Source organism: Engraulis encrasicolus, chromosome 24 (genome assembly GCF_034702125.1).
Source record: "Engraulis encrasicolus isolate BLACKSEA-1 chromosome 24, IST_EnEncr_1.0, whole genome shotgun sequence".
NCBI lineage: Eukaryota > Metazoa > Chordata > Actinopteri > Clupeiformes > Engraulidae > Engraulis > Engraulis encrasicolus.
The window spans coordinates 6,574,011-6,600,383 of NC_085880.1; the positions used below are offsets into that span (position 1 = coordinate 6,574,011).

The following is a 26,373-nucleotide window of genomic DNA, read 5'->3' on the forward strand; positions in this document are numbered from 1 at the left end:
TCTTTAAAAACTACTAGCCTAATTAAAAGTTGAACTACAGTAGTTGTAAATGCTTTAGCTAGGTTCACTTCTTTTAATGCAATATGGAAAAATCCACAATTTGGGACCTTAGCCAAAACAAAAGCTCCTTGTTTAGAGGGTAACACTTTACTTGACGTCGGCGTCAAATGGATGACATAACAGTGTCATAATGGTGTCAAAACAGTGTCATGGCACAGTCATGAGCGAGTCATAAACATGGTGTCAGTATCATAAATGTTTTATGGTCATGAAAAGTTGACATTGTTCGGGCTGTCTTTCCCATAACTGAATGTCACCTAATGATCAAGTCATAACATGTTTGTGACATAAACATAATGTTAATGAAACCTGCATGACTGCATTATGACACTGCTATGACATTGTTATGTCATGCGTATGACGCCTGCGTCAAGTAAAGTGTTACCGTTTAGATTAACAGGCTGATTACCATCATATACTATCGCTTTTGGATGATTTTGCCTTGTTTGGTGAATCCAGTGGATGGACATTACGAATGATTCTCTCACACAATTCATGAAAACAAACATCAGGTTTTTGTGTAAATAATGATTCTTCAAAAAAAGTTTCCTCAAAAAAAGTGGCATGGAAATATGTGACAAAACATGATTCACGTGACATTCCTGAATGAAAACAGTCAAACACATGGTCCACCTACCATATGCACATCATAATCGTTTATGGACAGGTTTTTTGTAGTAATTAGTGCGGCATCCATCTGTTTATGCCAATTTGTGATATACGATTAGACATGAAGACACCTTAAATAGGTTATTATCTTAAAAAAACAAACAAAAAAACAATACCATCACAATCGGCCGTGATGAAAAGGAGCTCTCAGAGCAGTTGCCCTCCAGACGACCCCTCTCACATTCCCTTAAACACTTCCTGTACTTTATGGAGGCTGGGGCGAGAGAGGCTCGTCCACTGATCCCGCTTCAGGATGGCAAACTGAGGCGAAGAAAAGCGAAGACAAGCCAATGTGATTAATTCATGAGCTCAAGTGTGTGTGTGTGTGTGTGTGTGTGTGTGTGTGTGTGTGTGTGTGTGTGTGTGTGTGTGTGTGTGTGTGTGTGTGTGTGTGTATGTGTGCGCACATGCGTGTGTGTGCGCTAAGCTCTCAGATATGAGACTGCAGAATCTTTAAAGTTTGCTTTTGTGAAATGCTGCTGTTGCTTGTGTGTGCGCGCTTGTGTGTGTTTGTGGGAGATAGAGAGAGGGCGGGGGGGAGAGAGAGAGAGAGAGAGAGGAAAGGCCACAGATGGGGGAGAATTTGTCCTGATAAATGTGACATGTCCTCACTGATGTCCTCCTGATAAGGCTTCTCTTACACTTTTGAAGCTATTTACAATGACGCCCCCGTTAACACACACACGCACACACACTCTCTCACTCACACACACACACACACACACACACACACACACACACACACACACACACACACACACACACACACACACACACACACACACACACACACACTGTAGACTCAGCTATGTTTTGAGGAAGAGGCTGCTTTGCATGCCTTTTGGCCGAGTACCATTCTTTCAAGTCACGGTTATTAAGATGAGCGTTTCTTTTCTTAACACTCTCATAAAACCACCACTCTGTACCCCCACATCAAAGAAACTAGGCTTTCAAACGACATACTTGACATTGACTTTGCCATGTCTTCACTCACAGTCTTTTATTTATGGTCCAGCTATTGTAGTTTATGACTGCTATATTTTTCTACATTGGATGCTCATGGGAGACTCATATAATTACTTGAGCATTTTGAGTCGCGCGGTCCTCAAAGAATAACATACATCTGAAGAGCTTGGGCTCTCTGTAATGTCTTGGAAATGGACACTTCAGACATAATATAGCACAATTGACCTTGAATTGCTTGAAGGGTGTACAGTTTGAAGCCGTATAGACCACTCATGTGTGTCGTGTGTGTGCAAGCTGTGAGGGCCAGAAGGAGAGGTGTGTGTGTGTGTGTGTGTGTGTGTGTGTGTGTGTGTGTGTGTGTGTGTGTGTGTGTGTGTGTGTGTGTGTGTGTGTGTGTGTGTGTGTGTGTGTGTGTGTGTGTGTGTGTGTGTGTCAGGGGTGGAACTTAAGTTTTTTCCCCACCAGTCAGGGTGGCAGGTGGATTTCAAAATCTACCAGTCACTCACTGTTTTTACCAGTCAAAGACCAGACTGGTGGGTTGAAAAATGTACCAGTCACCACTGAAATTAACCCGTCATTGGCAGGTGGACAGGTGTGTGTGTGTGTGTGTGTATGTATGTGTGTGTGTGTATGTGTGTGTGTGTGTGCGTGTGTAGCACGTTTCAGTAGTGCACTGGATAATCGCCTCTCTTACCCTTAATCAGGCATGAAAATCCCTCACCTTTCGGCGAAATTCGCCGTTTTGAAATCAAAATGGGTCATTTCCGTGAATCGAGGAGAACATTTTAGGGGGGGGGGCTCGAGCCGGGAGAAAAGTGTAGCGCCAACTTACTGTGTCATTGTGTAGCGCTCTACCGCAGAAAACTTCATACAATTTAAGGAGAGATTCCACAACTGACAGTGACGTTTGACAAATCACAGCATTTGTTGCTGTCGGCACAGCCAATAACGTCAACGAGCTCAATCTAAGTCCCGCCCTTCATACTTATCTTTGAAAGCGTTTTAAACAGGTGAAGCTTTGGTCTGCGGGTCTGGCGTGGTTGTATCAAATATCTTTCTTTTTAGTTCTAGAACATCTCTGATTATAAGAAAATGTCCAAACGATCTGTCACAGATAGTCTACACGTTTCCCAGAGAGGTAGCTATTTGAGATCATGATTCTTGTTATGAGAACATCAAGACGCAAGCATTTCGATGAGAAGTGAGTGGATGTAGTTAGCCACAGAAGTTAAGCTGTTTTCCTAATAATTTGAAACCGCATTTGCCCTGCCCACGTGAAAAAGTATTTATTCTCAAAAGAGCTCCGTTAATGAAAGCTTGGGTAGGCTTACGGCACGTTCTCCTGACGGCTATTTTAACGGGTCTGTGCGCTACGAAATGGCGAAATAGTATGCGCTACGGCCGGGGAAGAAGCGCATATCTACGCGAGGCATCCAACATCATGCTTCGAATGCTGCGGCTTCTTATAGCACGCACGAGAGAGAGGGAGAGCGAAAAAGAGCGTCTAACTTAGTCAATCGTTTGACACGGGACAAATTGTTTTAGGAATCATGCCAAGTTTTTTGTAATCCCTTGGTAGCCTACATCTAAATGACATTAAAAATCTAGTGGAACACGGTCAAACAGTTTTTTTTTCACGGTCAAAGTTTGAGCTTTCCTATTATTTTTTTATAGGGAAACAGATATACTAGGTGAATGGACTAAAATTTCAGTAGTTTATCCAAACTGTGTCAAAGATTTTTTGTATTACAAGTTGTCTGAAATATGATGATTAACTGTTCAAACGAGATCACAACCAGGCAAGCGTTGAGGGGACATTGGATAGTGTTGAGAGGAGGGGGTGCTTAGTTGCCATTGGGGGGCATTAGTCTGCATTGGCAGGGTTTTGATGAGGTCAAGGGGGAATTTATTTTTTTAAAAGGCTGAGAACCAAAACCCATTCTATCTATCTATCTATCTATCTATCTATCTATCTGTCTGTCTGTCTGTCTGTCTGTCTGTCTGTCTGTCTGTCTGTCTGTCTGTCTGTCTGTCTGTCTGTCTGTCTGTCTGTCTGTCTATCTATCTGCCTATCTGCCTATCTGCCCCCCTCATCAGACATGACAGCATGACAATCATGAAGTAACGAAGATGGTTGGCAGTTCTTCTTATGTTCACTGTCCCTGGGTCGCTACAGTATGCTCAAAATTCATCATTTAAAGGCGGTTTTAGCTAAATTTTCTCCCATGGGAGACCATGCCCCCAGACCCCCCTAGTATGACTCTTATACAACACTATCCCCCCAAAACGCCACTGCACACCACACATGCGCGCGCACCGCTGCAGCACACGCGCCTCTCCGTGCCACCGCGCCACGCCGCACCTTTCTCACCTTTTTCACCCCTGACCCGTTTTCATGCCTGTTAATAAAAAGGGAGGGAAAAACGGAAGCATGGCGTGTTCTGGTGTTGCTGAAACATGGTTTCCTGTAGCTGGCTATGATGTGTTGCCCTGAGGGGGCCAGTGCAGTGCGCTGCTAAAAACAGGTTTTGGGAGTGAAATTGGGTCTGGCAGTTATCTCCCTGCATTCATGTAAATGCATAACAGGCGAGGTGTCACACATTGGCAGGCAGCTGGCGGGAAGGGCGTCCAAGCGGGCAGGCAGAGAGGATGTGTGTATGTGTGTGTGTGTGTGTGTGTGTGTGTGTGTGTGTGTGTGTGTGTGTGTGTGTGTGTGTGTGTGTGTGTGTGTGTGTGTGTGTGTGTGTGTGTGTGTGTGTGTGTGTGTGTGTGCGCGCGCGCGTGTGTGTTTCAGTAGAGGTTGTGATGGGTGGGTGGGTTGTTCGCAGTACTTACAGCACACAGTAATTTAGTGATGACACAGACTGGAGGTAACACCATTAAAATGAACTAGCTCCAGTGTGTTGCCCTGCACATCACAGATGACTAGCGCGCGCACAAACTCTCACACACACACACACACACACACACAAATGAATTTCCCCATGGCGGGATAATAAAGGGCATACTATACTATACACACACACACACACACACGCAGGTTTACTCTGCACTCATTTTTACCCACCCTAGCTCAACCCTCCTCCCTGCACCTTCTTTCTTTGTTTGCCCACCTCTCTCTCTCTCTCTCTCTCTCTCTCTCTCTCTCTCTCTCTCTCTCTCTCTCTCTCTCTCTCTCTCTCTCTCTCTCTCTCTCCTCAGTCCACCCCTCCTCACCTCCTCTCCTGCCATTGTGGTTACCATAGCTTGTGTGGACCATATGAAAAGCAGATTGTCATTATAGATAAGCAGCTCCCTGCGATCTGTTTAGGGGGAAAGCGTGAAATTACACAAGTGCCACTGCCGTCTCACCACAGCCCCAGCGCTCTGTGTTTACCCTTCTGGAACAAGCACTTTTGAGGTAATGGAGCAACTGGTAGTGTGTGTGTGTGTGTGTGTGTGTGTGTGTGTGTGTGTGCGTGCGTGCGTGCGTGCGTGCGTGCGTGCGTGCGTGCGTGCGTGCGTGCGTGCGTGCGTGCGTGCGTGCGTGTGCGTGTGTATGTGTGCGCACATGCGTGTGTGTGCGCTAAGCTCTCAGATATGAGACTGCAGAATCTTTAAAGTTTGCTTTTGTGAAATGCTGCTGTTGCTTCCTGATAGCCTTGGCAAAGCTCTGCAGGCCTCATGCATGGCCTCAATCTCAGCTCTCAAAATCTGTGTGTAGAAGACACAGGGGAACTGACATTTGGAGATGTTTGTCTCATTTTGGGCTTCCTGCCATCACACTGCAACATACTATGCATTTAGGTCAATGGTTCCCGAACTGGTGAACATATGCCCCTTTGATCTCATCATAAGCTTGTCAAGGGCCCCTTGACCTACCAATGTATCAACTTTTCAAGACCATAATGTTTATGGCATTGACATTATGCTTATGACTCATGCATGACTGTGTCATGACACTGTTTTGACATTGCTTTGTCATACATATGACGCCAGTGTCAAGTAAAGTGTAACCGATAATTATGAGGGCATGCTTTTTGCACACACAAAAATGGCAATGTTAATAGCTTAAAGGTGGTGGTTTAGGTGGTGGTGCGTGTGTGTGTGTGTTTTAAGAATGCATATTGTGGCGTCGATGGCTGGATTGTGGTTGTTAGTCCCCATATGGATCGGTCCCTGTGCAGGCTCCCATTACTTGGCAGGATACGTGGCAGCACAGAAGGGACCTTGTACTGTACTGTAAGCTATTTCTACATCACACATTTGCAGACCATTTGTGTTTACCATTGTGGTTCTCTAGCCAGACCATAGATCCACAGATCTGGGCTTGGGTAGAGGCCAAGCGAGCAATTTGGTTTGGTTTGGCTTTGGATGCCATTTTGTTTATGGATGAGTTTCCAACTCGTAAGGCCCAGGTAAATCCCTAGCTGTGAACACATTATGACGACGTGCGCTCTCTCCTCTGATGTTGTTGTGATGGATGCCATTTTGTTGACGGATTATGTCTGACTCGTGAGGCCCAGGTAAATCCCAAGCTGTGGAAACCTCATGTGCGAAAAAAGCTGACTTTGCGGAATCTGCTCTGATGAGACTTTGCAATTGCTGGTGAAAAAAAAACATGAAAATGAAAAGTGCTAATTCAGGAAGTCCTGTGCCCACTCCTACATCCTGCGGAGAGGCGTTTGTCTTTTTTCTATCCCTTTAACATGTAATAGGCTACTTGTACAATATACCACCAGCCAGCTCCCAAACTCTTCATGTTAAACCATGAAGACAAAGCGTTATAAACTTGCTGTTAGCAGAATGGCAATGACCAAGTCGTAGTGCATTACCAAAGGTCGTGTGCTATGTTATAGTATTGTAGTACTATGATAGTTCACTTTTCAATGGCTATTACAGCATGCCACTGGAGGTACAGCTTGCATTCATGGGCTAAGGCCTTCTAAATCCTTAATCATAAGAGATGTTAATATTTACAGTAAATAATTCCAAGACTTCATTATCTCCTTGTACTATGTCTTTGGAAATTACTGTGCATCCACAATTCCCATGTGAGTTGAAATTAGGCTTCGAACTTGTCACCAAATACATTACAGCAGCGGCAATTCGCCTTTGGCTAAGCCCCGCCCTCTTTAGTTACAGTTGCTAGGTCGGACAGATAGCCTAAACTTTCAATGCTGAGATATCGACGTGATTTATGCAGTGACTGCAAATCGCAGCAGTTATTCACTCATAATAAATAAAAAACGCATTCATAGTATTGTGAATATAAGTATTTATTTTCTGAACGGTCATGCGATGCATCACAGCTGTTATGGGCTCTTCTATGGGTATCGACAGGCATTGTAACCAGCACCATGGTAAGCTGAGCTCGCATCTTTTAAGCCCTGACTCAAACTTGCTAGACGAAAACGAACACACAACTTAATGGCTGTAGTCATCTTCAAAGCTACCACAGCAATGTGTAACATTAACGTTTGGCCTTTATATCTTCAGTAGCTTAACAAAGTCACGTCCATCAGCTGCTAGTCAAAACACTCCTGCCGTGACCGATAGTTAACTTTGCTAGCGGTGTTTCTTCATTAATTAGGTCAGAAATCCAAAATCCTACTCTGAAACAGGTTCGTGGTTTGCTTACAACCTTACTGAAAAGGGACATGAATGAGATGGTGTCATGATCAGAGCACACAAAGTATATTTTTGATCCGTGTGCTTTCTAGTCGACTGTGAGGCTGCCGAGACCCTTCAAGGCAGACTATCAATATTAGTCCGGTTTTAGGTAAAGAGGAAAGTGATTACCACCTGTTACATCGCGGGGAAACTTGCACATTTGTCACAAATACCCCAGGCACAATTTCCAATCATATTTTAATAATAATACGACCGTATCTCGCTAACTACTTGAAAACATGCGATTTCAGCATTGAGCTCAGTGGAGCGCTGTCAAAACTGTCCGAGGTTTGTCCGAGGTCGTCCTTTTGCTGCGCTGTCATTGGTCAAAAATCACTTTAGGGCGGGCCTTAGCCAAAGGTGAATTGTGCAGAGGTAACAGCATTTAATTTGACCAGTCGCATGTTGTTTTACGGCTCTTGTTCGGTTTTATTTCCCACTCAATCTGTGCCCCTACTAATCGACCACCCAGCCCAATTAGACGGTCCCCTGGGGTAGAGACACACACACACACACACTTCACCCCTACACACACACACACACACGCACACACACACACACACACACACACACACACACACACACACACACACACACACACGGCCGTGCTGCTAATGTCCTTCCCTTGCAATTACGATTTCACCTTGAGTGCTATTTCAATAGTGTTACCTCTTGTGTCTGCCAACAAGACACACACTTGCACACTTGCACATACGCATGCACACAAACACACACATTGCACACATGTCATGCACGTATGCACACGAGCGCACACACACACACACACACACACACACACACACACACACACACACACACACACACACACACACACACACACACACACACACACACACACACAATCCCAACTTGGTGAGTAATGAATGGATGGCTGAGCACCAATCTTTGTGTACAATCACTCTCTCATTTCACTGTCTGATGGCTCTCATCAAACATTTAACACCGGCCCATTGCTCACTGCAAGGACCAAAGTACTATGTTTGACAAAGCAGTTAATCTATAATGCATGCATGTTGTGGACTGTCAGTGACAAGGTGTGTGTGTGCATGCGTGCATGCATGTGGGTGGTCCTGGATGTGCATAGGTGTAGAGATATAGAGGTAGAGGTATAGACACAGGAAACAAAAACAGAAGATAAACTATTTCGGAGGGAAAAGTGTCGTGAAGACTCTTGAGGATGGGGGGGGAGAGAGAGAGAGAGAGAGAGAGAGAGAGAGAGAGAGAGAGAGAGAGAGAGAGAGAGAGAGAGAGAGAGAGAGAGAGAGAGAGAGAGAGAGAGAGAGAGAGAGAGAGAACCAAAACCAGTAAACCTAGGGCTAGATAGACAGCAAAGTAATATGGAGGAGAGGACAGACAGAAAGTGCATTTGTGTTAATTATGGGGGAGAGAAGAGACGTCTGCCAATGGCTTTGCTGGCCTTCTGTTGAAGAAAAAAACCTAATTACTGCCTGCCAGCGATGACTGCGAGGCGACCTGCCGAAAAGTCATATTGTTTACTTTCACACAAGTCTAACCATCATCACGGCTACAAGTAGCATACAAACTATCACTAATTACACTTCTGAATCCGCTTAGTCACTAAGGCAAGTGCACACAATATCGCAAAATCTGTTTATGCCGAGTTGTGTTGTTGTCAGATTATCTGTCTTATTCTCGAATAAAACTCATCAAACTGATGAAATCCTTCCGATTTCACACCACCACACATCTGATGTATTTCCCAGGGAAAATAATGTGTAATTTGTGTGTGTGTGTGTGTGTGTGTGTGTGTGTGTGTGTGTGTGTGTGTGTGTGTGTGTGTGTGTGTGTGTGTGTGTGTGTGTGTGTGTGTGTGTGATCCTCAATGTGTCAATCATTTTTCTTTTCTCATCAACACATTCTAAGTCTAATCTTCTTTGTCCCTGGAGGTAATTGTAACAAATAAGTGACACTCGAGTTTGTGTGTGTACTTCCCATTTGGGGGCATTCGTCTATTTTGTATTTCAATACTAAGGTGGGCATTGGCAGACTTATGATGAGGTCAAGGGGGCGTTTGATCATAAAAGATTGAGAAACACTGGTGTACGTGGGTATATGTAGGAGTGAGAGAGGGAGGGATGGATAGAGAGAGAGAAAGAGAGAGAGAGAGAGCGAGAGAGAGAGAGAGAGAGAGTGTGTGTGCCTGCGTACATGTGTGTCTTCTCTCGTGGGCATCTGTCATGTGTGATGATTGGTCGTCCCATGGTGAACCCCAATCTGTGTCCCCCACAGCCATGTTTCTAAGTCGGGAGTCCGTGGCCCACTTTGTGTGTGTGTGTGTGTGTGTGTGTGTGTGTGTGTGTGTGTGTGTGTGTGTGTGTGTGTGTGTGTGTGTGTGTGTGTGTGTGTGTGTGTGTGTGTGTGCGCGCGCGTGTGCATGTGTGTGATGGAGGCGATTTTGGTCAAATTTGACAGACGGCTCCCCTCATTCCTCTGTCTCTTGTAGTTCACTTTACACACAAAGTGTTTGGTTGGAGGAGAGCAGAGAAGAGTGTTAATGGGGTGTTACACTGCTGGCTCCAGCTGTGTTATAGAAGATGTAGAATTTCAAATAATATTTTATCTATATTATTGAAATAATGAGTAGTATTAAGAAATAGGGTGCCGTGATAGACTAACATGAGGCACAGGTGGTGACAATTGTGTTGTTATACAAACAAGACCAAATCCTTTGTGAAAGAGATGGCCAGTGAGGGTTGTCATAAGATGGTTGTGATGATAAACCTGGCTAAGTTAACCTAGAGGACGTGGTAAAGCTACTAATAGCTGGCTTGCAGGTGATGTTAGGTTACGAAAATGAGGACTCCAGGTAAATCTATTACATGATTTACCACTAGCTCAAAGTTAACTTCACCTGGTTTACTGCTGAGCCAGCTTCTTGCAATACTCCCACTGTAACAATGATGAAAGGACCTTCTCTGCTTTGGTCGTGTGCTCTGCCTATCATGCCCACACACAGCACGAAAAGGGGGATTTGTGACAATGAACTCGTCCCTAATTGTCCACGGACTTGCCTAACTTTCGTCTGATTTTGAGCGCTTGAGAGAATCAAAATTAACAGTTTTGGTGACACTCAACTCGCCCGGAAGCGAATCGCGAGCCGCGGGCAGGTCTCACAGCAGGGTGTTAATGGCCCAACGATTAGCTATTACCACATGAAAGGCAATGACAGCCAGCCCAGAACGCGGACTAGCCTTTCTCTTATTGGACGAAAAAGACACGTGGCTCAAAGTAAAAGAGCTGCGCTATTGGTTAGCAGGGTCGGCAGCTACGACCTTCTATTGGCCACGTTGGATTAATTTATGCAGACCGTATACAGTAGGTCCGTATAATTATGCAAAAATTATTATTACTAATATGCCTAGGTTTATTTTACTTAGTATATTCACATCATTATATTCACATCATTATAGGCTGCACTGTGATGGGGCTTTAGCATGCATGCATGATGTGAATTTATTGATAAAATGAAAATGAATGAAATGAAAATTATTATTTTTTAACGCTTTTAATATCACACCAAAACAATGTACACACACTTTGACAAGAACCATGCAACTACACACATACCCTGCAAACAATATACTCTATATGCAGTGATGTACACAGCACTCAGGTCACAAATGTACAACTAGGAAACATTTCATTACCGACAGATTAGGTTTGGGCAGGCTGTCATCATGCTTTAGCGTACGTATCGCACGCTAGTGCATTCAGCGTGTTGGTGCGACGCATTTTGAATTTAAAGCGTGCTCCTCAACGCACCGGTAAAGCGCTTTCATGCACTTTTGACACGTGACGAGGTTTGCGCAGTTTTCCCGCCGTGTCGGCGATTTTGTTTTGTCACAGCGCATTTCTGTTACTAAACGCAAATATGCTTTGCTGTGCCCTAACCAAACCCACCCCTAAACCTAACCTGTCAGTGAAGTAATGTTTCTGCTGCTTTACTTTTGCCAAGAACAGCGAGATTAGGCGAATTTCTACCTAAATTGTGCCTAAACCAAAACCATCCCTAAACCGAACCTGTCACAGGGCGTTGTGGAGCACGACTTAACTTGAAAATGCGATAGTGGGTTCAAATCAGCGTGTCATAGATACGCCTAGCTTATGCATGATGTTTGGGAAGGGCACAATTCATAAAACTCAGAAACATACAATGCTTTTTCAAAAAAGGGTTCTATGTTCCCCACTGCATCCAAGTAGACTGCTGCCACATTGCTAAGAGCAGGTTGTTGTTACACCTCTGACAGGTTAGGTTTAAGGATAGTTTTAGTCAGGGCACATACAAAAATGGATTTGAGTAAAAGTTGTCAATTCATAGTAAATACGTGGTAAATATGAAAGTGAGAGGAAAAAATAGTACAGGTACTGCCTTTTAATACAGGTATGTACAACATTATAAACATTGCTGTTGATTTCATGTTCTTCAGCCGCCAATCATGCCATCAGGGTCTACTGAAGGTCTCTGGTCACTGTGTCCTCGTCATACTGCAACAGGCACTCAGTCTCACTTCTGGGAGCTGTAGAAACAACAAATAAATTAATACTTCACCATGCACCTCATATTGACATAGCAAATATATCAATAAGCAAGTCATATTGAGCCCAACAGGGATAATCTTACACTATTTTTGTCTTCTATGGTCTCATGCACTATGTCTCCCTGCCAGGATATGTAGGATGTAAGAAAATAAATCAAAACATAGCAATGCACAGCATTGACAACTTATCTATAAAGTAGCACAAGTCATATTGCCAATGTAGGCCAGGGGTGGGGAACTATGTCTTGAGGGCCGTTTGCGACCCTTGAGGCCGTTTTATCTGGTCCCCGATATAATTTTAATGTTATTCAGCTTATAAGTTATATTCAGGGAAGCTGAAGAAGGTGGTGTTTGTTTAAATGTGGCTGCCTTCAATATAGGTCTAAAGTGAAGGGGGAAATCCTGGTTTGTGTTCATAGTACGGCCCTTGGAGGACTTTTACGGCCCCTCGGATGAATTTGAATTGGCCCTTCGAATGAGAAAGGTTCCCCACCACTGACGTAGGCTATAGGTTAAGCTTACCCTCTTTCACTCCTCTGTGGAGAGACTGTGCTTATTTCAGGTTGGCTTCCAGACGCGTCTGTAGCACAGCACACAGGATTGCAGGACACAGCATCCTGCAGGACACTACAAAAAACAAGGGGAATGAATAAATGACCTGCCCAGTTATTAAACAAATGAAAATTGATGTGCCAGAGCTGTGGTAAAAGTAACCTTGGGTCCAAATCATCTAGGCCTAGGGTGTGTGTGTGTGTGTGTGTGGTAAATCCAGTGTTCACATTATTCAGATATGAGAATTAATTCATTCATTCATTTTAACTGACATCAGTACATACCCATATCAGTGCCATTTCACCCTGCCAAGACACTGGACCTGGGTCTATTGGAGCTCTCTGCTCAGGGTGTCCTCGTCATACTGCAGCAGGCACTCTGTTGTTTCTATAGTTCCTAGAAGCGAGACAAATAAATAAATAAATACTTAGACATGCATCTCATATTGACATAGCAAATATGTCAATAAGCAAGACCTATTGAGCCCAACAGGGATAATCTTACACTATATCAGTTTTCTTTGGTCTCTTGTAAGATTGGCCCATCACCATTCTGCAGGACACTACCGTCTCCCTGCCAGGATCTGCAGGATGTAAGAAAATGAATCAAAACATAGCAATGCACAGCATTGACAACTTATCTGTAAAGTAGCACAAGTCATATTGACAATGTAGGCCAGGGGTGGGGAACCTATGTCTCTAGGGCCGTTTGCGACCCTTGAGGCAGTTTTATCTGGCCCCCCGATATAATTTTAATGCTATTCAGCTTCACATGAAATATGAATCTTAGAAAATACATTTGCAAAACAATTAAGTTATATTCAGGGAACCTGAAGATGGTGGTGTTTGTTTAAATGTGGCTGCCTTCAATATAGGCCTAAAGTGAAAGGGAAAATCCTGGTTTGTGTTCATAGTACGGCCCTTGGAGGACTTTTACGGCCCTCGGATGAATTTGAAGTGGCCCTTCGAATAAGAAAGGTTCCCCGACCCTGACGTAGGCTATAGGTTAAGCTTACCCTCTTTCACTCTTCTGTGGTGAGACTGTGCCCATTTTGGGTTGACCTCCACACGCGTCTGTAGCACAGCACACAGGATTGCAGGACACAGCATCCTGCAGGACACTTCAAAAAACAAGGGGAACGAATAAATGACCTGTCCAGTTCTATAAAAAAGAATACCCTGAAAAAGAACACCCTGTTGTTTCTACAGCTCCTAGAAGCGAGACAAATAAATTAAATACTTCACAATGCACCTCATATTGACATAGCAAATGTATCAATGAGCAAGTCATATTGGTCACAAAGAAGTTAATCTTACATTCTTTCAGTCTTCTATGGCGAGTTAGGCCTTCAGGTGACTCGTCTTCGCCATATTGAGACAGCAGCCTGTGAAAACATGGCAAATAGAATAACCCATTAACCTTGGGTCCTAATATACAGCTCCAGGCCTTTTTATTAGAATACCATGAAAAAGTTGATTTATTTCCATAATTTCATCAATAATGTTAAACTGTCATGGATTGTAGATTCATGGCCCAGTTTTTTAACTATTCCAATCATTAATTTTTTTCTTTTTATATACGTTGGCCTTCCAGCTCCAAAAACCCATGAATTGGGGAATTCGCATTATTAGAATATTGTTATAAAATCAAATTTTTCTTCATCAAAATTCGGGTCACATTAAATCAGTTGAAATTTGGTACTTTCTACATAACATGCAATGGTCAATACTTGGTTAGGACATTCTCTGTCTTCAAAATGGCCATGATGCGTTTAACATTGAAGTCAATGGCAAAAACAGTGCATGGGAGTTATGGAAGCCCAGATATCCTTGATGCTTTGCTGTCAGCTGTTCTTGTTTGTTGACCTGGTACCCCACACTTCACTCTTCAATATACCCTGTAGATTTCCATGCCACGTTTTGGCGCTAACTCACCAGTTTAATTCTAAATAACCAGAAATGAAACCCCATTGAAAATGAATGGGGTTTTATTTCTGATGAGTTAGAATTAAACTGGTGAGTTAACACCAAAACGTGGCATGGAAATCTACAGGGTATATTGAAGAGTGAAGTGTGGGGCACCAGGTCAACAAATAAGAACAGCTGACAGCAAAGCATCAAGGATATCTGGGCTTCCATAACTCCCATGCACTGTTTTTGCCATTGACTTCAATGTTAAACGCATCATGGCCATTATGAAAATGATCGAATGCTCAACAACCTATTTATGAGTGTAATATAGATCATTATTCATTTTTGATGTGTAATTTGAATATATGGGTCCATTACTACAATTGGACCATTTCTCCATTCACTTCAATGCATTTTTTACGAGATCATAATTTCAACATTTTGCATTGCATTTTCAAAATTGCAAGTAAAACCTGTTTCTTAAGGCAATATCTTTGTCTTGAAGTAAAACAACTTGTGTGTTTTGTTAAACGATCGTCGTGGTATGCTTTGTAAGTTTCCCTATGGAGCAAATGCATTGATGGCTGACTTCCTGCCACCGCCGGATGGTGCTTATATGTCTCATCAGTTTTAGCACGATCTCTCTGCAACACGGTGTAAAAATATAAACTCTTCCTTGCTTGATTGCACAAAGCAAGTGTTCAAATTAAAGGATGTAGAGTTATATTTCGGAAATTTGTACACAAACCTTATGCAATTTGACGAAATCTCAGCGTCGGTCAGGGAAACCGCTTCTACCCCATTTTCCTGTTTTTCGCCGAGCTGTGGTCAACTTGTTGTCGACCGCTGCTCTCTTGTGGCGGTTTCCGTGTACTGCAGGACGTTTGGAAATGACACGCAGGATGTTTTTCAGATCGATTTTTTTGTGTGTCAGCGTGGAGAGGGCTTTGAATTTGATGAGACATATATGATGCATCCGGCGCGATAGGGTTAAATGTTTATAGCACAGATCGAATTGTTTGATCAACTTAATTTCTGAGCTTATAGTATCATAATAAAATGTACTGACAGCAAAGCTGTGGCTAGTAGAAAGGTTTAATGCAGGGGTGGGGAACCTTTTTAATTCGAGGGGCCACTTCAAATTCCTACCATGGTCATAAAATCAGGATTTCCCCATAAAATTTAGGCCTATATAGACACCTTTAGGCCTATATAGACATATAGACATCTTTAAAGGTAGACACCTTTAAAACAGTCCCCACCTTTTCTAGGTCCCCTGAATATAACTTAATTGTATTGGAAATGTAATTTCTAAGATTCCTTTAGGCCTGCAAAATATGTCATAGGCCTATTTCATGTGAAGTTGCAAAACATTATAATGATATCAGGGGCCAGATAAAACGGCCTCAAGGGCCCTCGAGACATAGGTTCCCTACCCCTGGTTTAATGGTTAGTGATTCTGAAAAACACCACTGGGCAGCGTGAAAAAACATACACACAGACACACGCACACACACACACACACACACACACACACACACACACACACACACACACACACACACACACACACACACAACACACACACACACACACACATTTTAGTAAAAGGCCAAAAAATGCCCTAGGGCCCCCAACAATCCTGTTGCCTAGGGACCCCAAAATCCTAGAAACAGGCCTGCCGGCCCCCCACTCCCTCCCACCCACCTGAGCTCACCCCACCCCACCCCACTTGAAATTGACTGGGGCAGCTCCCGACCTGATCACTGGCATTTACATATTAAAGGCTCTTCTAAGAAGGGGATGGGAGGGGGGCATGGGGGAGCCGCAAATGCTGTGGCTTGAGGTATGAGGCAATTTAAGGTGCAAAACTCATCCACAAATTCCTCTTTTCATGCAGTGTCAGGCCTCTCTCCCTCTCTCTCTCTTTCTCTCTCTCTCTCTCTCTCTCTCTCTCTCTCTCTCTCTCTCTCTCTCTCTCTCTCTCTCTCTCTCTCTCCTACACAGTCTCACCCCAACTAGTCAATTTTTGACTACTCAATTTTTGACACCCCAAGACTGCAATTTTTGACGTCTTGGGTATTCCTTCCACGTCACATTTTGACTATGTCCTCAAAGGCGCCCCCTTGTGGCAGCATAACGTCATTGAGGTTAGGTTTAGGAATAGGTTTAGGGTTAGGCCACATAGTCAAAATGTGACGTGGAAGGAATACCCAAGACGTCAAAAATTGCCGTCTGGTCCAAGGTAGTCAGAAATTGACTACTTGGGGTGAGACTGCGTTTCTCTCTCTCTCTCTCTCCTTTTTATCTATTGTAGGGACCTACTGTTGACATCAGGTGCACTGCTTCTTATAGACACTTACGCTATCTGATGTAGGCCTATCTTTTGTTACTTCCGCTCTCTCTTTCTCTTTCTCATCATCTCATTTTGCTTCAATCTCTCCCTCATAACCCCATGAAATCATTTAGTCCCCATCCGCACATTCACGCTCTCTTCTTGGTTTCAGTGCTATCTCGTCTTGGGATCTTTGCTCCAGTAAAGGGGATATTAAAAGCCCTTGCTCTCTCAGTGTATGTCTGTCTGTCTGTCTGTCTGTCTGTCTGTCTGTCTGTCTGTCTGTCTGTCTGTCTGTCGGTCTGTCGGTCAGTCTCCACCATCTTTCAGTTTCCATTTCTCTTTATCTCTTATTCCCTTTTCCCTCTCTTTCCCCTTCACCATTCTGTTTCACTCACATTTTCTTTCTTCTCTCTCTCTCTCTCTCTCTTCTCTCTCTCTCTCTCTCTCTCTCTCTCTCTGCTCCCCTCTTCTTCAGCTTAATGAAGGGGCTCTGCTGACATGTGGGTGTAGATTATGTTATCATGTTACTCCCTTGGATCCAGAAATAGCCGTCTTACATCCTCTTTCCCTAACGCCTGTGACCACTGACTATTCAAGCGCAATTTTCAATTGAAATCAGCAAGGGCACGCTCTGTCAGCTGTCAACAACATGCGGCTATTACAGTAAGCCCTCTCTGTCTGAATGCTATAGTCAGAATAGGAAATGGCCTGCTAGGTAAATAAATGGGAAAATAAAGAAAATGTTATTGGAAATGTTATTTTCTCTAGTCTTTTAGATTTTCTGATCATCTTTCTGTTTTTTTTTTTTGCTTGATTGTGCTGACAGTGGATGCTGTAAGCCTTAGCCTTGTAGGTAATTCTGATATGAGAGAGAGAGAGAGAGAGAGAGAGAGAGAGAGAGAGAGAGAGAGAGAGAGAGAGAGAGAGAGAGAGAGAGAGAGAGAGAGAGAGAGAGAGAGAGAGAGAGAGAGAGAGAGAGAGAGAGAGAGATGGTATACTAGCAGTGGTATACCTGCAGTGTGCAGGCCATGTAAGGACATTTTTGTTCAGGAGAATAAAATGAAAAACTGCAGTTCCTAAAAGTTCCTTTTTTGCCGTGTATTGGCATTTAAATGAGCCACCAGGGTGCACTTCACTTCAGGTATGGATAATTCACTTATCTGGGAAAGTGGTGCAATGTTATCCACCCTCTCACTCTTCTTCATGTTTAATCTCTTCCAATACACAGACACACACACATACAGAAACACACACGCACACACTTAGGGCAGTCATGGGTGAGCGGTTAGGGCGTCAGACTTACATCCCAGAGGTTGCCGGTTCGACTCCCGACCCGCCAGGTTGGTGGGGGGAGTAATCAACCAGTGCTCTCCCCCATCCTCCTCCATGACTGAGGTACCCTGAGCATGGTACCGTCCCACCGCACTGCTCCCCATGGGGCGCCACTGAGGGCTGCCCCCTTGCATGGGTGAGGCATAAATGCAATTTCGTTGTGTGCAGTGTGCAGTGTTCACTTGTGTGCTGTGGAGTGCTGTGTCACGATGACAATGGGAGTTGGAGTTTCCCAATGGGCTTTCACTTTACACACACACACCACCAACCTCATGATGCCAAATGTATATTTATCAGACGCCAAATAATCCCCTTTTGAGGCCGATGAAGTGACCTAAACTGTAGCATAAACTTGACCATCACAGAAACAGTGGGGGCAGTATGTGATGCAGTGAAAAGAGGGCAAACATTCATCTTCATCAAACATGCCATTTTATCACACACACACACACACACACACACACACACACACACACACACACACACACACACACACACACACACACACACACACACACACACACACACACACACACACACACACACAATGTGCACTTCAGCAGGGAAACTGAACCTGAGGAAGCAAGGCACCAGAGGGCAATATTTCTCAGATTCCATTGCAATAGCGTTGGCTTGGGAAACTAAGCAAAGGTTATACGAATGAATTCTTTTTTTCAATTGCACAGAATCTTGTTACACCCTTCAACCTTCAAAGTTCCCTGTGCTGTGCAGTAAAATAAAATCGTCCGAGGGAGAGAAAGAAAAAGAAAAGGAAAGAGCAGGAGAAGTATGATACCAAATTTTAAAGGTGAAGAAAGGTAAGAGGGTATCATTTTCTTAGTGGCTGACTGATTTCAAATGCACTGGAGGCGAAAAAGAAAAAAAGACTGAACTCCTCGTCTCTTTTCCGAAAGGGTCAAAATCGGTTTAATCATTTGATGCGTAAATTACTTCTTGAGGGTGAAATTGCGATTTTTGAGGCGGAAATATTGCAAATACTCGCCCTATTTTACGATTAATACAGGATTGTAGGAGTGAACGGCACACACTTGTGTTGCCCATGGCTGAGCACCTCTCAGTGGTGTTGAGAGAGCCGGGGAGTGAGTGAGTGAGGGAGTGGTTGTCAAGGTGACCCCTCAGGATACCTGCATCACTTTTACAGCCTTCACAAAATTTGAACATAATCAGTAAGATCTCAGCTGTATGTAGATCAAAGTTCAGGAACAAACACTTTCTATACTATCTATGCCCAAAATATCCTAATGGCCAGAACACAGCGTCATCATTATACAACTCATAATAGTTTACCGACCATAGGTGTCAGAGAGGACAAAGACTATCCCGGGTCAGGTAAAGTTTTGGGAGTCACTGGAGAACAGCCAGGCCTTTATCCTCTTCATCCTCCACCCCGAAAGACAGTGCTGACGCCAACAGGCATCCTTAGCTGCTCTCTCAGCACTGTAGCCTGATCCCAAGGTCCTTACTCAATACAGTGTTTTTATGACGTAAACTTTGGACGTTTAGACCTTTTCTAGTACCCTTTAATTTTCAAAGGGGGTAGAGAGGGAGAAATTACAGTACAATTGAAGCACACACAAAGAATATTACCATCTAGAACTGAAAGTAAATAATTTCCAATTAGGCAAAAGTAAGCGTTTACAATAATGGTGTCACCAATGATCGATTCTGCGATCCAATCCAATGCGGGACATGGACGATCCAGGATCGATGCGGAAGGTTCCAGGATCGATGCGGCAACTTTTTTAAGTTTCAATTACTTCTGTGGATATTTCAAAACATTGTAAGACTGATACAGACTGATACAGACTGATACAGAAAACAGCCAATAAATTGTTGCTCAGTATCTGACTACTTGTATTGCCTCATCATGAATGATGAAACATTTGCTTTGCTTTCAGTAGAAATGTAATGCATTGCAATGCATTGTAGAATTGAATCGGATCGGATCGCATAGAATCGAATCGAATCGGATCGCTACCTCCCAAATCGTGATCGAATCGGATAGTGAGGGCAGTGCCAATCCACACCACTAGTTTACAATGTGGATGACTCAGCACAACAGTACCACCAATGCTTCCAGCTGAACTCGGCAGTGCTGTACAGGAAAACAGGACTGGCATTGGTATATGACAGGGCCATTAACACATTAACTACCAGGCGTTTTTTGAAATGTTATCCCTAGACTCCCAGCCAGTTTCATCAATTTTTGACATTTTTTGAACAGCCACCAAATATTTTGTCTTAGACCTACAGACACATGTTAGGGCTTGTTCGAAAGCCGAGAATCCCAGCTTTCTACAGGCATGCCTCTCTCTTCTTCCATTCTAAAGTTATTCAACTATCAGCGAGTGTTAATTTAGCTGAAAAGCTGATTCAGAATCCACTAAAAAACCTCAAAAACGGGTTATCCCATTTTGTGAGCCAATGCATGGGAAGTAAAAACAAGTTTTCCCGTGATTTGGTAGTCAATGTGTTGATGGGGGAGAGAGAGAGAGAGAGAGAGAGAGAGAGAGAGAGAGAGAGAGAGAGAGAGAGAGAGAGATGAGGAGAGAGAGAGAGAGAGGGAGAGAGAGAGAGAGAAGAGAGAGAGAGAGAGAGAGAGAGAGAGAGAGAGAGAGAGAGAGAGAGAGAGAGAGTTTTTGCGGGCCAGGTTGAGGGGAATTGGACGAGGCATAGTCTTGTTCACCACGTCTGACCCCATTGGCATCCGAAATGGCAGGTTTTCCCAGCCTGACAGACAAGCTAGAGACTGGCCTGTCACCAAACGTTTCCAAGGCCCATCGATTCTCTCCCCCTCCCCTCCTCTCCCCTGCCCTCTTGTTGTACACACTCTTGCCGGCACCAGATAGCACAACAGACATCGTGCCTCGGGACAGGTGTCACTCACAAATCTCGTGGGCCAGGAAGTGTGTGAAACCCTGTCAAGAAAGGTCGCAGGGGCGCAGAGAGAGAGAGAGAGAGAGAGAGAGAGAGAGAGAGAGAGAGAGAGACAGAGAGAGAGAGAGAGAGACATGGACAAGTTGAGTACGTACACTGCGAAGCCTAGGAGCATTGTAAATGAGTACAGAGGTTGCGCCCTGAAGAAGGCCATAAGGGCCGAAATCAGTAGGCATTTTAGCCAAACAAAAAGTACAAAATTGTAACCTGAAGTGCCTCCAATTTTCTCTACCTGGAATGGAATACAGATGTTGGTTGGACATGACTCTCTCTCTCGCTCTCTCTCTCTCTCTCTCTCTCTCTCTCTCTCTCTCTCTCTCTCTCTCTCTCTCTCTCTCTCTCTCTCTCTCTAGTATTCAGTATACTGGCATATCATTGGTTTTCCTTTTTCTCTATGAACACACAAACATGGGAATTATACAATATTCTCTCTTCCATGTCATCTGATGGGCTCTGTACTCTTCTGATTACTCTTGGTAAATCCTTTCTTTTCGTATTATTATTAAGCTTAGTTTGCAGATCACTTTCTATGCAGTATGTGGATCTTGTAAAAAAGAGTCTGACCAGTTCCACACCTGGCTCCAAATAAACTGGAGACCTTGTCAGGAAAGCACAGACGTGTCAAAATGTCACCGTGCTGGCACTTCGCACTGGGCACTGAGCACTGTCAACGTTTCGCTTGGAGCTGTGTGGAAGAGCTGTGATTTTTATACCATGTCAAGACGTTGACACAGACCCAAACACCGGCACAGCAAGTATGTTTGTTGTGACAGTGCTGGCACTGAGCACTGTGCATCATGGCACTGCCTTTGCCTGGAGCAGTGTGACACTTCAGAGCTGTCTTCTGAATGTGAGATACAGTAGATCAGGCGTGTGGTGGGGTCAAAGTGTCCCAGTTTGAGACTGGGGAAATCTTGTCACCCTACCTCAACATAACCTTAGCTGCACCATACAGACTTTGTGAACATTAATATGTATTTTCTTTCACTACAGCTTGTTTATGTGTCATTTACAAATCTTGTGCAAAAGAAACAAAAAAGAAACAAAATGAAACGTTTAGTTTTTTGTTTAGTGCTAATGGCTCATACAGCAGGTATGGCTGATTATTTAGACCAGTCCTGGCACGTGCTTCTGCTCCGAGTGTTTTTCTCTGCCATCGAAGGCAGAAAGTACTTTTTGATGGCCAGTTTTTTGACAGTAGTGTTCACACTGCTGCTAACAACCCCACTGTTTTGATTTGCCAGACCATTTCTGGAACCATTAAACTGAGGCTAGTCTGTGTGTGGGTAGGTGGTGGGTGAGTGTTTTGTGGATGTCACTTGTTTTATGTGGCTTGGGGGATGTTGAAAGATGTTTGTCTCTAATCAGCCCAAGAAAAGTGTATGTGTGTGTGTGTGTGTGTGTGTGTGTGTGTGTGTGTGTGTGTGTGTGTGTGTGTGTGTGTGTGAGGGACAGACAGACCAAGACAGTCCCATGGAAAGAAAAATCTTTTTCCGCCCTCTCTGTGTTTACTAAAGTATTTGTATAGGCTGGCTTGGAGAAAGTGGCTGGTACACTTCAGTTTAAGGGCTGGAGGAGACATAAACGGACTCGGAATGACATCGTCTGAGGAATTGCTGAAAATTGTTTTGAACCAGTTTCTGAGAAATCGATTCATGGGGACTCGAGACTTAAATGCTCTCGTCTTTTTCTCCTGCCAGGTTCTTTTTCCCTCTTCTTGATAACTCAGGGTCTTTGTTAGCTGAAAAGGGAAATACTGCTTATTTGTGCTAAAGCAAAGTAGAGAAAGAAACAACCCTTTCTGAACAGTGATTTCTAAAAAAAACTTTCTGTTATATCTAAAGGCCATTGATTTTAGGATTCATTTTGACCTTTTTGCAAAGTTGTGGACCAACCTGCTGATCTTAATCATAGAATGCCACAATGCCATCCATATCTACTAGGTAATTTCACATATTTTAATATTTGCATTGTCTGGGTCAATACAGGTGGAATCACTTATTCCTTCAGAGCAGTAATCAGTGATATTGAAGTGTTGCGAATAAACAGAGCAGGCAATAGATAGGGTTCGTCTGTCTGGCAGCGCAGAGTTGAATGTCTACCTACTCCTCCATCCAGTTGGTTTAGGAAGATGTGTGGCATGTGCAATGTAGGTTTAAAACCTCCAGTGGCACGCTGTAATATTACATTACATTTCATTTAGCTGATGCTTTTATTCAGAGCGACTTACATTTACTATTTTTCAAGGGATTGGTTACAGTCCCTGGAGCAATGTGGGGTTAGGTACCTTGCTCAAGGCACTTCAGCCATGGATGCAGGTGTAGGGAGAGGTCAGGTGGGATTCGAAACTACAACCCCCAGATTGAAAGACCAACTCCCTAACCGTTAGGCCACGGCTGCCCCTAGTCATTGAAAAGCTAAATACCATAGTACTACAACACTATGACATAACACAGGGCTTTTAGTAGTGCACTACGACTTGGTCATTGCCATTGTGGTAACTGTAAATTTACAAGGCCATGTTTTAACAGATTAACAAAAGTTGATCATTGTTACATTCGGCAGACATGCACATTTTGCTACATTGGACATACACATACACCTTTCAGACAAACACACATACCTTCAACTGCATGCACAGTTTGTTAAATTATTTTCATTTTTGAGCACAGCAGCTACTAGTGGAATCCACCCATTTTGGTATGTAAATCTGTCATGAATATACAGTAAAATTACTGGATGTCATTGTGTGTCACATTTTATGTCCATTGCAGAATAGAAATTCAAATTTAAAAACAGAACAAAACAAGCCCCTGTGCATCCATGCAAATGCATCCCATGTAAATGATACAATGGCTAGGCAGCTCATTTCTTGGACGACAGCCTACTCTGCCTAACTCACTGTCTGTCTGTCTGTGTTTGTTTGTTGCTGTCTTCGCAGGCTTCCTGTGGGCCGATGGACATCTGTCTCCCACTTCCTCCTCCTCATCCACCTCCTCTTTCTCATCCGATTCCCTCTCCATGGCTCCAATGGCTGCCAGGGACAACACATCTGAGCTCCCTGCCTGACTGCCAGCTCTGATTCCTGTAAAGACTCTTGAGCTCAGCATCTGATACACTCCACTCAGCAGCACAGCCAGCTCTCTACCCTCCAACTCTTAGTTGCCCTCCTCACATCTCCTGCCATTGTTGTCAGCCTTCTCCCTGTACCACTGAGTTGCCTGGCTTTGGTCCTACTCCACTACTACTGCTGCTGCTGTCATATGTCACCCTCCCCTGTGCCACCACCACTACCCTCCACTCAGCCTCCCCCACCCCCATTACAACAACCCAACCACTACCACCATCATCACATCCCAGCTGGTTCCTCCATGGCTGGGCTATTCACCTCACTGTTCCTTCTGGTGCTCCAGACCTTAGCCGCCCCTCCGGAATTTGTCCCGGTGACACCCGATCCGGACCTAACAGACCCTCTTTGGGGCAACGGGACTGTGGCTCCCTCCATGGTGCCCCCTCCAGGCACCAGCCAGCAGATGCCCCACAGCATCATCATTGGCGTGCGTAAAGGGGGCACGCGGGCGCTGCTGGAGATGCTGGACATCCACCCTTCTGTTGCGGCAGCGGCCACCGAGGTGCACTTCTTCGACTGGGATGAGAACTACGCGCGGGGCTTCGACTGGTACCGCGGTCAAATGCCCTGGTCCTACCCTTACCAGACCACTGTAGAGAAGACGCCAGGTTACTTCACCTCCCTGCTGGCACCAGAGCGCATCCGCGCCATGAACGCTTCTATCAAGCTGCTGCTGATCCTCCGCGACCCAACTGAACGGGTCATCTCGGATTACACACAGGTTTACTTCAATCGCCTGGAGGCCCGGAAGCCAGTACGGCCCATCGAGGACCTCTTGATGCGTGGTGGGTCTTTGAACACGCGCTACAAGGCCATCCAGCGCAGCCTGTACCACCTGTACATGCACAACTGGCTGCGACACTTTCCACTAGAACAGATCCACTTGGTGGATGGGGATGCGCTGGTGAGGGACCCGCTGCCCGAGTTGAGGCGTGTGGAGCACTTCCTCAATCTGCCAGCACGCATCGACTCCTCCAACTTCTACTTCAACCAGACTAAGGGGTTTTATTGTATCCGTAGTGATGGGCAAGAACGATGCCTGCATGAGTCCAAGGGTCGGCTGCATCCACCTGTCAATGGCACTGTGCTGAGACAACTTCGGGCGTATTTCCGCCCCCACAATCGCAGCTTCTACAAGCTGGTGGGACACTCGTTCCACTGGCAATGAGACTAGTAGGTGGGCACTGGTCAGTGGGTGAAACTGTTTTAAAAACGACCCCCTTGTTCATCTTGACCAAACGTGGTGGACAAAACAGATGGGTCTTGATTGATCGTGTTCAATCGCCCCCAGACAGTCCCTCCCCCACCATCCCTTCATAACCTCTCAACTTGTTCCTTTTTCGGTTATCAGGCTTTGTCCCTAAATCTAGCCAATCACAAGAGCTGCGAAGCCTGACATGTGGATGGACCATAAGGAAGACAGGAAACTTGAAGCACTTTAGAAACCATGTCTACTACAGCTGTCTTACCTCTTAAATGCCTTTTGACACAGAACACTTGTTACATGAAAGAGAACAAACAATTGAAATGGAAACTTTGCAACTTAAAACTCTCGAGAAAACAAAAAGAATATGCTGTTGCATAAACTCCTGTTTTACAATTGACTTCAGGCAACTACTTTCTTCTCTGTGAAATATATGACATGTTTTTCTATTATCTTATTTATTTTTCTGCTGTTGTTTGTTATACTTGTACTTGATAATAAATGGTTTGGCTTTAAAAAAAAGTGAAGCAAGGCATTGAACATCTGTTCCATATCATCTATTCTTGACATCCAGTTCTTTTCGTCTATATTTATATTTATGTGTAGATCTGTCTATTTTGCATATGCAATAGCTTCAGGCTACAAACATTGCAAGGTACAGAGATGGGTAAGAGAGAGATGAGTGGGAGACAATTGGAATGTAATGAAGAGGGAATGTGCTTTACTTTGAATAAACACTCTACTGAGCACTGACATTTGTAAACCTTTAGACAACAGCTCAGCAAAGTCTGGGAAAAATAACACTAGTATTGTAGCAGCGGAGTTAGAAATGGGCCAGCATCCTCAGGAGCTCACCACCTTTCAACCTAAAATACGCTGGGCCAGATTTCAGCCCTCTCTCCTCCAGTTTTTGTAGCAATACAGTAGAGAGAGATACAGTACATTACTGAGCATTACACCATAGTAAAAGAAGGGCTCCCTTTTCCCACAAAAGTTAATGCCAGTAAGGAGGAGTTTACCCA

General features: G+C 44.2%; 1 protein-coding gene and 2 long non-coding RNA genes across 3 annotated transcripts in view; 1 reads left to right on the plus strand and 2 right to left on the minus strand.

Moving 5' to 3' along the window:
- The window catches only part of LOC134440871 (heparan sulfate glucosamine 3-O-sulfotransferase 1-like), a 50,855-nt gene extending 24,977 nt beyond the window's left edge, over nucleotides 1-25,878 (plus strand). The window contains exon 2 of the mRNA XM_063191025.1: nucleotides 23,959-25,878. Within this exon, the coding sequence (XP_063047095.1) occupies nucleotides 24,281-25,315 (1,035 nt within the window). The 5' untranslated portion in view covers nucleotides 23,959-24,280 and the 3' untranslated portion in view covers nucleotides 25,316-25,878. The remainder of the gene's footprint in view (nucleotides 1-23,958) is intronic.
- Nucleotides 11,817-12,870, minus strand: LOC134441249 (uncharacterized). The gene is made up of 3 exons (XR_010033122.1): nucleotides 12,764-12,870; nucleotides 12,450-12,554; nucleotides 11,817-11,906 (listed from the first exon to the last, which is right to left on the minus strand). It is a non-coding gene; the product is annotated as an uncharacterized LOC134441249 (long non-coding RNA).
- On the minus strand, nucleotides 12,983-13,856 carry LOC134441250 (uncharacterized). The gene is made up of 3 exons (XR_010033123.1): nucleotides 13,796-13,856; nucleotides 13,495-13,599; nucleotides 12,983-13,062 (listed from the first exon to the last, which is right to left on the minus strand). It is a non-coding gene; the product is annotated as an uncharacterized LOC134441250 (long non-coding RNA).
- Nucleotides 25,879-26,373: the final 495 nt, after the last annotated feature.